A 14361-nucleotide genomic window follows, 5' to 3' on the forward strand; every position below is an offset into this window, starting at 1 on the left:
GAGGAACTCAGCAGGTCGGGCAGCATCCGTGGAAACGATCAGTCAACGTTTTGGGCTGGAACCCTTCATCAGGACTGAAGAGGGAAGGGGCAGAGGCCCTATAAAGAAGGTGGTGGGAGGGTGGGAAGGAGAAGGCTGGTAGGTTCCAGGTGAAAAACCAGTAAGGGGAAAGATAAAGGTGTGGGGGAGGGGAGGCAGGGAGAGGATAGGCAGGAAAGGTGAAGAAGGAATAGGGGAAAACACAATGGATGGTAGAAGGAGGTGGAACCATGAGGGAGGTGATAGGCAGCTGGGGCAAGGGGCAGAATGAAACTGGGAAGGGAGGGTGAGGGGATTACCAGAAGCTGGAGATTCAATGTTCATACTAAGGGGCTGGAGACTACCTAGACGGTACATGAGGTGTTGCTCCTCCAACCTGAGTTTAGCCTCATCATGGCAGTAGAGGAGGCCATGTATGGACATATCCAAATGGGAATGTGAAGCAGAGTTGAAGTGGGTGGCAACCGGGAGATCCTGTCTGTTGTGGCGGATGGAGCGGAGGTGCTCGACAAAGCGGTCCCCCAATCTGCGTCGGGTTTCACTGATGTAGAGGAGGCCACACCGGGAGCACTGTATGCAATAGGTGACCCCAACAGACTCACAAGTGAAGTGTTGCCTCACCTGGAAGGACTGTTTGGGGCCCTAAATGGTGGCAAAGGAGGAGGTGTAGGGACAGGTGTAGCACTTACGCTTACAGGGATAAGTGCCGGGTGGGAGATCTGTGGGGAGGAACGTGCGGACCAGGGAGTCACGGAGGGAACGATCCCTGTGGAAAGCGGAGAGGGGTGGAGAGGGAAAGATGTGCTTAGTGGTAGGGTCCTGTTGAAGGTGGCGAAAGTTGCGGAGGATAATGTGCTGGATCCGGAGGCTGGTGGGGTGATAGGTAAGGACAAGGGGAACTCTGTCCCTGTTGTGGTTGCGGGAGGATGGGGTGAGGGCCGAAGTGCGGGAAATGGAGGAGATGCTGGTGAGGGCATCAGAGATGACGGCAGAAGGGAAACCATGATCCTTAAAGGAAGAGGACATTTGAGATGTCCCGAAATGGAAAACCTCATCCTGGGAGCAGATGCGGTGGATCGGAGGAACTGGGAATAGGGAATGGCATTTTTGCATGTGGCAGGGTGGGAAGAGGTATAGCCGAGGTAGTTATGAGAGTCAGTGGGCTTGTAGAAGATGTCAGTGAACAGTCTGTCTACAGAGATGGAGACCAAGAGATGGAGAAAGGGGAGAGAAATGTCCAAGATAGACGAAGTGAATTTCTTTCTTTTTAAATCTTTTTATTGAGTAAGTATACAAAAAAGGTAAGCCATATAAACATTAATACAATGTTAAAGTATAATAAAATTCCAAAAGATAACAATACCAAAAAGAAAATACTACAAACAATGTAATTTAAGCATAAGAAACCAAGATAACATAATAGTATACTAGATTTTATATATATCAACGGAAAAAAAGAAAAAAAAAACCCCAAAAAAAACCCCACCGTGCAACTAACTAAAAGCAAAGCAAAGCAATGGGCTAACTTGAAACCAAACAGAGTTAAACTTAAAATCACGTCCTCAATCCCGACCTCCATTAAAACAGTGAAAAAAAACAAGAAGGGTAAATATTACATTAAATGAAAATATCGAATAAAAGGTCCCCAAATCTGTTCAAATTTAAATGAAGAATCATAAAGGTTACTTCTAATTTTCTCCAGATTCAAACATAAAATCGTCTGAGAAAACCAAAAAAAGGTAGTTGGAGCATTAAGCTCTTTCCAATGTTGTAAAATACATCTTTTCGCCATTAAAGTAAGAAATGCAATCATTCTACGGGCTGAAGGGGAAAGATTACTAGAAATTTTAGGTAGTCCAAAGATAGCAGTAATAGGGTGAGGAGAGATATCTATATTTAATACCTTAGAAATAATATGGAAAATATCTCTCCAAAAAGTTTCCAAAGTAGGGCAAGACCAAAACATATGAGTTAAAGAGGCTATCTGCCCCGAACATCTATCACAGAAAGGATTAATATGCGAGTAAAAACGCGCTAACTTATCTTTGGACATATGTGCTCTATGCACCACTTTAAATTGAATTAGGGAATGTTTAGCACAAATAGAGGAAGTATTAACTAATTGTAAAATCTGCCCCCAATCATCCACAGAAATGGTAAGCCCCAATTCCTGTTCCCAATCTACCCTAATCTTATCAAATGGAGCTTTCCTGAGTTTCATAATAATATTATAAATCATAGCCGATGCACCTTTCTGACATGGATTAAGGTTAATTATCGAATCTAAAATATATATAGGAGGAAGCATTGGAAAGGAAGGAAGTATAGTACTTAGAAAATTTCTAACTTGTAAATATCTAAAAAAATGTATTCTTGATAGGTTATATTTATTAGATAATTGTTCAAAAGACATAAGGGAACCATCTAAAAATAAATCCAAAAACCGTAAAATACCCTTAGTCTTCCAAGTTTGAAAAGCGCGATCCGTAAAAGAGGGAGGAAAAAATATGTTACCTAAAATAGGAATCGCTAACCCGAATTGATTAAGATCAAAAAATTTTCTGAATTGAAACCAAATACGCAAAGCATATTTAACGATCGGGTTAGAGACCTGCTTAAGGCGTTTCGAATCAAAAGGAAGAGATGAACCTAAAATAGAACCAAGTGTATAACCCTGAACAGATTATAATTCCAATGCTACCCATTTAGGAATAGATAGTATATCCCGGTCAAGTAACCAAAATTTCATATGTCGAATATTAATAGCCCAATAATAAAATCTAAAGTTAGGTAATGCTAAACCTCCATCTCTCTTAGCTTTCTGTAAATGTATTTTACCCAGTCTCGGATTCTTATTCTGCCAAATAAATGAAGAAATTTTAGAGTCGACTTTATCAAAAAAAGATTTAGGAACGAAAATTGGTAATGCCTGAAACACATATAAAAATTTTGGCAAAAAAAACATCTTAACTGCATTAATACGACCAATCAAAGTTAAATATAAAGGAAACCATTTAGATGAAAGTTGAGTAATATGGTCTATTAATGGTAAAAAGTTAGTCTTAAATAAATCTTTATGTTTACAAGTAATTTTAATCCCAAGATATGAAAGGTAATTATTAATCAATTTAAATGGAAATTTATAATATAAGGGAAGATGTTTATTAATCGGAAAAAGTTCACTCTTACTAAGATTTAATTTATAACCTGAGAAAAGACCAAATTGTGCTAATAACTCTAAAACAGCAGGAATAGATCTCTCAGGATTAGAAATATATAAAAGTAAATCATCAGCATAGAGTGATAATTTATGGGACTTTAATCCCCGAGTTATCCCAGTAATATTTGAAGATTCTCGAATAGCAATTGCAAGAGGTTCTAATGCAATATCAAATAATAGGGGACTAAGAGGACAGCCTTGTCGAGTACCACGAAAGAGAGGAAAAAAAGGTGAGTTTAAAGAGTTAGTACGAACCGAGGCTACAGGGGAGTGATATAACAGTTTAATCCAGGATATAAATTTCAGGCTAAAATTAAACATTTCAAGCACCTTAAATAAATAAGGCCATTCTACTCTATCAAAAGCTTTCTCGGCATCTAAAGAAATAACACACTCAGGAACATTTTGTGAGGGAGTATAAACGATATTTAACAATGTACGAATATTATAAAAAGAGTAACGACCTTTAATAAAACCCGTTTGGTCTTCCGAAATAATAGAAGGAAGTACTTTTTCTAGTCTATTTGCTAATAACTTAGAAAAAACTTTAGAATCAACATTTAATAAAGATATTGGTCTATAAGATGCACATTGAGCAGGGTCTTTATCCTTCTTTAGTATTAAAGAAATTGATGCTCTATTAAAAGATTCCGGAAGTTTACCAAGTTTCAAAGAAGCCTCAAAAACCTTATAGAGCCAAGGAATCAATAAAGAAGCAAAACATTTATAAAATTCAACGGTAAACCCATCAGGGCCAGGAGCTTTCCCCAGATTCATAGAAAAAATAACATTCTTAATCTCATCCATTGTAATGGAAGTATCTAATAAAGAAGACATATCCTGTGAAATCTGAGGAAAGTCTAACTTATCTAAAAAATCATTCATATATTTAGAATCTCGAGGAGACTCTGATTGATATAAAGAAGAATAAAAATCACAAAAGGTTTGATTAATCCCCACATGATCCAATATCAATCGATCATTTTGGTTATAAATCTGATTGATTTGAGATTTAACATAGACGAAGTGAATTTGAGGGCTGGGTGGAAGTTTGAAGTAAATTTGATGAAATTGACGAGCTCAGCATGGGTGCAGGAAGCAGCACCAATGTAGTCGTCAATGTAGCGAAGGAAAGGTTGGGGAGCAGTACCAGAACAGATTTGGAGCACAGACTGTTCCACATAACCAACGAAGAGGCAGGCATAGCCAGGACCCATGCGAGTGCCCATAGCTATACCCTTGGTCTGAAGAAAGTGGGAAGAGCCAAAAGAGAAGTTATTAAGTGTGAGTACCAATTCCGCCAACCGGAGGAGGTGGGGAACTGGTGAGGTCTATTGTCCAGAAAGTAGCGGAGGGCTTTGAGGTCTTCTTGATGGGGAATGGAGGTGTATAAGGATTGGGCATCCATAGTGAAAATGAAGTGGTCGGGATTGGTGACTGGAAGTTATTGAAGAGGTGGAGGTCATGGGATGTATCCCGGATGTAGGTGGGGAGAGACTGAACTATGGGTGACAAAACGGAGTCCAGGTAGGCAGATACAAGTTCGGTGGGACAGGAGCAGGCAGAAACTATGGGTCTACCGGGATAGTCAGGCTTCTGGATCTTGGGGAGGAGGTAAAACCGAGCGGTATGAGGTGTGGGAATTATGAGTTTAGTGGCTGAGGATGGAAGGTCTCCAGAGTTGATAAGGGCGGTGATGGTACGGGAGACAATGGTTTGATGTTTTTTGGTGGGGTCCTGTTCCAGGGGTAAGTAAGAGGAGGTGTCACAGAGCTGCCATTTGGCCTCAGTAAGGTAGAGGTCTGTCCACCAAACTACTATGGCACCACCTTTGTCTGTGGGTTTGATGGTGAGGTTGAGATTAGTGCGGAGAGAATGGAGGGCAGTGCATTCAGAGGGAGAAATTGCTTCGCATTCCCATTCAGATATGTCCATACATGGGCTCCTCTACTGCCATGATGAGGCTAAACACAGGTTGGAGGAGCAACACCTCACATACCGTCTGGGTAGTCTCCAGCCCCTTGGTATGAACATAGAATTCTCCAAATTTAGGTAATTCCCTCCCCCTCCCTTCTCCCATCCCAGTTTCACTCTGCCCCTCCCCCAGCTGCCTATCACCTCCCTCATGGTTCCGCCTCCTTCTACTACCTATTGTGTTTTCCCCTATTCTTTCTTCACCTTTCCTGCCTACCCTCTCCCTGCTTCGTCTCCCCCACCCCTTTATCTTTCCCCTTACTGGTTTTTCACCTGGAACCTACCAGCCTTCTCCTTCCCACCCTCCCCCCACCTTCTTTATAGGGCCTCTGCCCCTTCTCCCTTCAGTCCTGACGAAGGGTTCCGGCCTGAAACGTCGACTCATCGTTTCCACGGATGCTGCCCGGCCTGCTGAGTTCTCTAGCGTGTTGTGAGTGTTGCTTTGACCACAGCATTTTGCGAATACGAATTTAGTCCACATTAGTACAAGCGGCGGACGGAACTCCATTCTCGGTGCGGTGCAGGTCGGTTCCAACAGGTGGCAGTGTTTGGGGTAAGGAGCGGCGGATTCGTGTACTGCGCCCCCTCCTTGGAGGACCCGCGTCGCACCTGATGCCCAGTTCTCTGCCGTTCCTCCGGTTGTCCTTCTCGCATTGACGTCAGATGCCGGAAGGTCAGAGGCTCCGAGCGGAAGTGGGTGCAGGAGCGCTCCGCCATTGTGTGCGAGAGGAGTAGTAACCGTACATCTACAGACACGTACACACAGTTAGTCACCGCCACCCGGCCCGAAGGGAGACCGCGACCTGCTCGCAACACAGACAGCTGCCCGCTCCACCGCCTCCTCCTGGGATTTACCACCATTGGCCTGGGCCGTTGCGCGATCCACTGGGAGCTCGTTTTTTTTTAATATAAAAAGAGTCGGCGGAGCCTGAGGCCGCGGCCGAGACCCTGCCCGCTGTTGTTTAATGAAGAATGTCTGCGACCAGCGTGGAGCAGGTAATGCGCTGGCTGCTGGCTGGCGGGCAAGCGAGTACTCGAGTCCGGCCCGCTGCCGCCTCCTCGCAGGCCACAGCTCCTTCCCTCCCTCCCTTACATATTTCCTGTCGCTTGCACTCTAGTAACAAGGTTGATTTATTAGTTTAAATATTAGCTAATTTTAATATTGAATTTCGAATTTCCATGAGGTACTGACGGGTGTTTTCTTTTTTTGTTTTTTTTCTTTTTGCATTTTTGCTTTCTATTAAACACGATACTACATCAGAGACCGAAAGGACAGGGAAGTAAAGGTGAGTTGGTCCGTAACTCATTGTTAGTTTCACAGATTGACTGTTTTTGCTTTTTTTTATGTTTGTTTCTAAAGCAATTTTTTTTTAACCCGAAGCTTTTCCTAATATCACTTTTTTAAAAAAAATTTCGGAGCTCGTCTCTATTTGGAAACTATTTTTTCCCTTTTACATAATTTGAGGATATGTTTAATGTTCATATTGGAGGACATTTTTTTCTGATTTAGGGTAATTTCTCCAGCAGAGTTAATTAAATTGACAGATGTAGATTACGTTCAGCCAGGGCACATGTCTTACGATTATTCAGTCTGAAGTTGATGCTTAAGTGGCTTTAGTGTTTCATTTCATTTGTCTGAACTTTTGCTTCTGGCTTTTTTCAAAATAAGTATTTTATTTTGATTCAAACTCTGAAAATGAGATTAAGATGTAATTGAAGAAAAGACCTGCAGATGCTGGAAATCTGAAACAGAATATGGTGAAAATACTGAGTAAGTCAGGCAGTACCTTGAAAGAAATGAAGTAATCTTCTTAGCTCAGTGACTCTTTATTAGACCCATCTCTGAAGAGCCATTGACCTGAAACATTAAAGTTGTTTCTTTATTCGCAGATGCAGTCTGATCTCTTTGAGTATTTCTGCTGTTTTGTGTGTGTTCACAACAATATGGATTTACATTGGCAACATTTGTAACCCAAAACTTTTACTTCTGAAAATAACACTGCTTTTTAAAAATATGAAATTTGCCTTGGCAAATTTCGTACAGTAATCTAATTTAATCAGCAGCTGGTGTACATGCATTTGAAACCTTCAAACAGCAGTAGTGCAGCTCTTTCATTAAATGAAATCAAGGCTGATATGTTCTGGGTCTCAACTTCACTTTCCAACTTGCTAGTCATAATCAGTAATTTCCCAAGTGACTCCCAAACTATGCCTTGATACTATAATGCTCATTAAAATTAACATTGCTCGTTCTAATTTTACAAATACTGTATTTTTGTAACATACTCAACACCAACAATGTGGAGACGAGCTAACAGCTTGTAAATCTCATTGCAGTCTTCAGTTCAATTGTTTACAGTATCTTCAGTTATTTGCAATTAGGATCATAATTTATTTTGGCATGGTATTTCTCACCTTTTGCCATTACTAAGACTTGCTCCAAGTTTTTAATTTTATCTCTGGTTTGAGGGCAACTTGACCAGTGTGATGAGGGTGATAAAAAAACATCTGGAATCTAGCAGTCAATCTGGTTATTTATTAATGAAATTTGAGGTATTGTGCAATTAGCAGTGAAATGATTGGGAAGGAAGAATATTAGAATAGTTGAAATCACGTACAGAAAGCAGAAGGAAACAAACACTAGATTACTGATGGGAAAAATTAAGTATTTTTTAAAGTGTACTTTAAATTCAATTTCTCTTAAGCAGCAATAAAAACTTGATGTGCTGAGATTCCATACTGAATAACTGTGAAAAGCTTTGTTGCAAGTGCTGCAGTTTTGTGCTGGAAGACAGGAAGTGGAGTTTTGCTAAGCTAAGGTGAAATGGCATAAACCAGCCAGCAGCATTTGGATGTCAGAGCTTAAATTAAATTTTGCCCCTCAGTTGAAGTTGCTGTACCCTTTTACTGTAATAGCAGAATGCTCCATTGTTCTTGAGATATTTTTTTAAAAAGTTTTGGTCATTTTGTATGCAACTGAATATTAGAACTGTGAAATATCACAATTTTTCAGGAAAAATTGAGAATTTCAGTACATGGAAGATGCATTATTGTTCCATAAAATTAACTAAGTGTTTAAGAATGTACCAAGCTTTGAATTCATTTCCTGTTTATACCCATTTGCCTGAGCCCAGTTAATTGTGTGCATTGTTTACTGCTGATTGGATCTTAAATTGTTTGAGTTGTTGACATTTGGATGGGTTGATGGACTGATTCCAATCTGCAGAGATCTGAAAACATTCATTTTAGCCATAAAAAATCTTAAATTTATTGCTATTTGAACTGCCATGTTTGATAACTTGCATGGAGGAAAACTTACATTGTTTGATTTGCAAATGACCATTGAGTTATGTTGAAGGAACAAAATCAGGAAAATCAGATTTATTTTCACTGACATAGGGCGTATCTCAGGTGATGGCGGTCCTGCATGATGGTGCCGGCTGGGTCTACAACCCTCTGTAATCTCTTGTGATTACCAAGCTGTGATGCAAACGGTCAGAATGCTCTCTGCTGTGCATCTATAGAAATTTGCAGTCGTCTTTGGTAATTCTAAATGTCCTCAAACTCCTAACAAGGTAGAGCCTCTGGCATGCCTTCTTGATTGCACCAATGTGTTTGGCCCAGGATAGATCTGAGATGTTGATGTCTAGGAACTTAAAGCTGCTCACTCTTTCAATCACTGGTGGTGCTATCAGCCTCCCCTTCTTGAAGCCAATAATCAGTTCCTTAGTCTTACTGATGTTGAGTGCAAGGTTGTTGTAGTGATACTACTTAATCAGCCTACCTATCTTACTCCTGTAAATTTTTTCAACAGCATCTGAGATACCACCAACTGGAGTGGTGTCATTGGCATACTTATGGATGCTTTGGTATACTGTTATGAATGTAGAAGGCGGAGCAGTGGGCTAATTGCACATCCTTGAGGTGTGTCTATGTTGATGGCCAATGAAGAGAAGTTGTTACCAATCTGCACTGACTGTGGTCTCCCAGGAGGTTGAGGGTTCAGTTGTAGGAGGTGCGGAGGTGCAGGTTTTGAAAGTTGCTTAACTGAGCTAATGATATTGAATGCCAAGCTGTAATCACAATAGTAGCATGACATGTGTTTTGTTGTTGTCGAATTGCTTGAAAGCAGACTGAAGAACCAGTGAGATTGCATCTGCTGTGGACCTGTTGTGGTGGTAAGCAAATTGCAGCAGGTTCACTTTCTTGAAAGATGTTTGGGCATCAGCCTCTGAGACAAGATCACAGTATTGCCAGATGCTGTGATGATTCATACTGGTGTTGTGCTTAAAAGGCATTGAGCTCATCCAGGAGTGAAGTATCACTGTTTGGTTTCACCTTTTAGGAAGTAAGAGCGTGGAAACCCTGCCACAACTGTTGTGCATCCGGTTAGGTGTCTAGCTTCACATGGAATTCTCATTTCACTCTCACAGTGGCCTTCTACGCATTGTACCTGGATTTAAGACAGTTCTATTTTTTTCTCTCTACATTGAGGGGAATATGTAATAGCAAAGAATGGAAAGCAGGATATAATTTTACTATATCTTTTGAGAGAATATTTGAACTCTGCATTGCCATTCAATATAAGCAGACTACTGTGGATTTCATTAAAGTTCAGTAACTTTGTTCTTGAACTTTGTATATGTCACATGCACCAATGTTTGACGTTGGATCAAAAACGGAATTAAATCTTTACCCAAGAGAAAGGAAATTAGCTGGCCTCCCATAGTACAACATGGCAATCAGATATTTCAGGCATCATTTCAGAATCGGGATGTACACCACCCAGGACGTGCCCTCTTCTCATTGTTACCGTCGGGAAAGAGGTGCAGGTACCTGAAGGAACAGCTTCTTCCCCCTCTGCCACCCAGTTCCTAAGTTGACATTGAACCCAAGAACTCTACCTCACTACTTTTTTATTTGTTTTTGTTTGCACTAATTTTAAATTAAATATTTAATAAACTTATTTTATATATACATAGATATATATATATATACACTCACACTGTAACTGATTTTTTCCCCTCTATTTATAATGTATTTCTTTGTACTGCTGTCGTAAAGTTGACAAATTTGATGACATATGCCCGTGATATTAAATCTGATTCTGATATATGTTGTGAAATCTGTTTTGTGGCAGCAGTGTAGTGCAAGACAAAGAAATGAAATAAATCGGTAAATAGTGTGAGAGGAATAGTGAGTCCATTTAGAAATCTTTTGCATTTTCCTTGTGTATTGCAGATAGAGGTATGGATATGATGCTATTTTCACATCATGAATTGGTTTTGCAATTCGAGTGAAACTTCTACATGCAATTATGTCACACTAACCAAACAAGTAGTGACATAATCAACCATCAAACAAATACTTGTACTGTTTGCTTTTCATTCTTACTATCTAATCACCAAAGTGTTACAGTAGACATACTTCAACAATTTGGCTGTAAATAGTGAGCTTGGATGCCCACTCTTTATTTGCTAGTTAGAAGTAAATTAATTGGATCTGCTTTCCAAGCTGGCCATAAGCATGTTCCCTTTCAAAGAAATATGTGGAATTGAACAGTCATCAGAACCCAGCTGCAGCAGTTTTCATGTAATTTATCAGTAGTAGCTTCTGAATTGATTTAGGACAGTTCAGTGTTTAGTACCAATTCTAAAGTGCAATTCAGATGAGCAAGAATTTATTATTAAAGTAATACAACATACATTTCATGATTTGCTTTACTTCTTGTAGCATATCTCAATTTAGGGTTGTTAAAAATTTGGTAACACTTCTCTCCAGTGAAAATTCAATTGTCACATGGTATTGTTTTAAGAAAAGGTGAACTCACCATGGTATGGACTTGCCAAGCAATTAATAATAAATGTTCTTTGTAAGTACATCTGTACTTGAATAGTGGCTTGCGCTACAATATCTCTGTTGTTTTAGTAAATAGTGTATCTTGCTATTAACATTTCCAAACAAGACTTATTAAATTTTTATTCAAAATAACATGCAGCTGTGTATGGATCAGTCTTACTACGGCTGTAAAACCATAATTTCTTTTGGAGAGGGAAAAATGTAAGAAAATCATTAGTGCTGAGCATATTTGATTATGAAAAGAAACTGAGAAGACTACAATCTGCATCAGTATTTAATGTAAGTTATGCTTCAACTGAGTAATAGATTAAAAAGGATAAATGTTTGTAATAGACTATTGCACACACAGGTAATATGCAAATACTTTTAAACATTCTGGTGCACATTGTTGACCAAGTAGTTAGTTGAAGTTTGGACGAGGTCTCTTTAATTGTACTGAGTCTTATTTTGGCGTTAAGTTGCCCCTTGCCTTCAAAATGATGTGTATTACAAAATTAAATGCTCAGATCATTACAAATCTGTTTTCAGAGTGATTTCTTAGTTTCAATTTTTACTGGAATGTGGCATATTTTCTATGGTTTCTATGGTGGTTTTTGTTTACATGCCCTGCAGATATTGGTCATGTTACAATATATTGGCCTGGCTGTGTTGTGCATTCGTATTATTCTTAATTGTCCTAAATCTCTGAGTATTGTGGGAATGCAACTTTAAAAAAAAACCTGCAGCTCAGAAACTACATAATTTTCAGTTTGATGTACTATATACCTTCATACAGGATGACCTGAAACTGCTTATAATTTCATTAGCATTTCTTGGGGCACCTGTCTTTTTCGTCATTGAATTTATAATGTTATGTTGTGCTCATTGTTAAACTAGCTTACGTAAGACAAACTCCAGAAAATTGTATTTTAAAAAGTGGCTGCATTGGTTAGTAGGAGTTACTAATAGAATATTTTTAATTTCAGTTCAGAACGGTTCGATGCATCAAAAAGACACAGTGAACGATGATGATTTTGAACCTTATTTAACAACCCAGGCAAATCAGGTAAGTACCTTAATTATCAAAGTGTTTTCACTGAGTATTGAAGAACATTGTATACACTGCTGTTTCATAAGCAGATTTACACAGTGGAAGGATATTGCTTTCAATTTTCTTTGTCATGTTTTATATTGCTAATCACTGATACAATTACTGTAGTAAGTTATAGAGCAGTAAAAGTTGATTGAACTTGGTAAAATATTCCTGTCTTTAGGTCAAAAATAGGCAAATAAATTAGTGAAGCAAAATAAGTTGTATGGATGGTGCAACATTGATGTTTGATGAGGGAGGAAAACACCTTATGGCAAACATCATGGATATGTTTAAGTTAGGTCAATAGGTCTTAAACCCAAAGGGATCAGTTCCCAATCCTAACCATTGTTAGTATCAGCATTATGATGTTGCCGCATAAGCTCTGTTGCCTGCATGATATCTTGAACAACTCTGTATTGCCTTACTTAAGATTTCTCTGCAGTCTTTGAATTCAGGGCTGTTGATGGCAGCAGTGCTGTCAGATAAACGCAACAGCATTATAGGCACTTAATACGGTTGGCAATGAAATTGGTCTAATGCTGAAAGATTTGGCTGTTTTGATCCACACTAATCAATAATTCCCAAAGCATAGATGATTTTTTTCCCATTGTATGCTTATCATTGATGCTTTAATGAGAGAAATTCTTGGACGAGATGGTGGTCTGCAGGCCAGGCATGGTCTGGAAAATGCTGGTCTAAAGAAAGAGGATTTACAGGAAAACTCTTAAGATAGGTTTGTGCAATTTAGTTTTTCAACTTTATTAATTATTCTTTAAAATTCATTGATTTATTCCTTAAATCCTGTGGTTTTCCTCAATCAAATTGGATGCTGTGATTTGCTGCATGTCTAATTAGTTGGAATATAAAATATTGCCCCAATTATATGAATAAACGAGCAGGATACTTGAAGAATTCTTCCAACCCACTTTGTATTTTCTTACTGTGGACCAACCCTAGAGTTCAAAATACTACCACTTCTAAGAAAGCAGAATTTTCAAAGTCCTGTTCAATAATATCAAAAAATTGTTCTTTATTCTTGAACAATTTTTGAGAGGAAATTAATTATCAGTATAGCATGATTTTGAAGGATTTTGTTCACTCTACATGTGTAGTGAAGTAGAATTTTGAAAATAAAAGCTTTGATCTGTTTAGTCATTTTACCAATCACTGAATTGTTCCTTTAATTTTAGCTAGCATAGGTGTGTACTTGCCCACAGTGCCCATTGTTAATTGCTGTCCAATGATTCTTGCTGGATGTCCATACATGTGTGTCCTGCATTAGGGCAGATTGGTTATGCTGTAATAGAAGTAGCATTTCCATCCCTGCTGTATTGGCAGGAGTCTTCAAGAGTTGAAAATTACCTACAGGAATCTGCTGCGAGTAACTTGTGAGAAAAATCTTAGGGAAGTAGAGTTTGCACTTTGGGATTTGGACTTTCTTTTCCAGATTGCTTTGTCCCTGCTTGTGGTGCCTCTACAAATTCCATGAGGTCCTTCTCTGTCCTTTATTTGAAATGAAGGAGCGAGTCACCGTCGGCCTTTTCAAAGTGAAGGTGCCTGGCTCGTGTTTATGGAATCGCGTGTGTTTGCATTGCCCAGTCCGTTGCTCAGCCAAAGGGAATTCTCGACTCTGTGAATGACCAAGGCGGCAGGTGGGTACTCGAGCTTTGCAGTTCATTTCTGCTCCTGGTCTGTCTGACAGACCGGGAGAAAGAACAGGTAGGGGAAATTGCATATGCTGATCCACACTGAACGGAGTAAAATGATATGTGAGAATATTACATTGCAAGATCCAGTCGACAGAGGTGGTCCAACGGAAATACTCAAATAATCAAATAACTTTAAATTGCATCACCACAAGCAACATGCATTTCTAGTGCGGTCTTAGATGGTTTCGGGTCACAGCTTAATGCATCAAAGATTACAAAGTTGTAACAGTGCTTTCATTAAAATGAGAAATATTTCTAAAATGTCATTGTAGAAATATTTGACAGTCCCTGTACACAGCTATACCTTCTGTGATATAGCATTTGCTCTTCAGTATAAATCAACGTTAAGCTTACAAGCATTATTTGAGGGGGCGAAGTCAGAGTTCAGGCATCTTAAAAGGGCTAAAGAAATATAATCTTAAAAAATAAATTAAGAATTTCGTTATCTTCGCATCTCAGAAGCAAGAATTCTATTCTTGACCTGAGGG

General features: G+C 39.1%; 1 protein-coding gene across 5 annotated transcripts in view; it reads left to right on the plus strand.

Annotated features, from left to right (window-relative positions):
- The first annotated feature begins 5395 nt into the window (after nucleotides 1–5395).
- The window catches only part of ythdf3 (YTH N6-methyladenosine RNA binding protein F3), a 35992-nt gene continuing 27026 nt past the window's right edge, over nucleotides 5396–14361 (plus strand). The window contains exons 1-3 of one of the 5 annotated variants that reach the window (XM_063064275.1): nucleotides 5396–5663; nucleotides 6495–6519; nucleotides 12058–12137. In XM_063064275.1, the coding sequence (XP_062920345.1) occupies nucleotides 12072–12137 (66 nt within the window). In that variant the 5' untranslated portion in view covers nucleotides 5396–5663; nucleotides 6495–6519; nucleotides 12058–12071. Of the gene's footprint in view, nucleotides 5664–5911; nucleotides 6230–6494; nucleotides 6520–12057; nucleotides 12138–13611; nucleotides 13817–14361 lie in introns of those variants that run through there. The other 4 variants (XM_063064248.1, XM_063064258.1, XM_063064265.1 and 1 more) reach the window with 4 other exon arrangements.

Source organism: Mobula hypostoma, chromosome 1 (genome assembly GCF_963921235.1).
Source record: "Mobula hypostoma chromosome 1, sMobHyp1.1, whole genome shotgun sequence".
NCBI lineage: Eukaryota > Metazoa > Chordata > Chondrichthyes > Myliobatiformes > Myliobatidae > Mobula > Mobula hypostoma.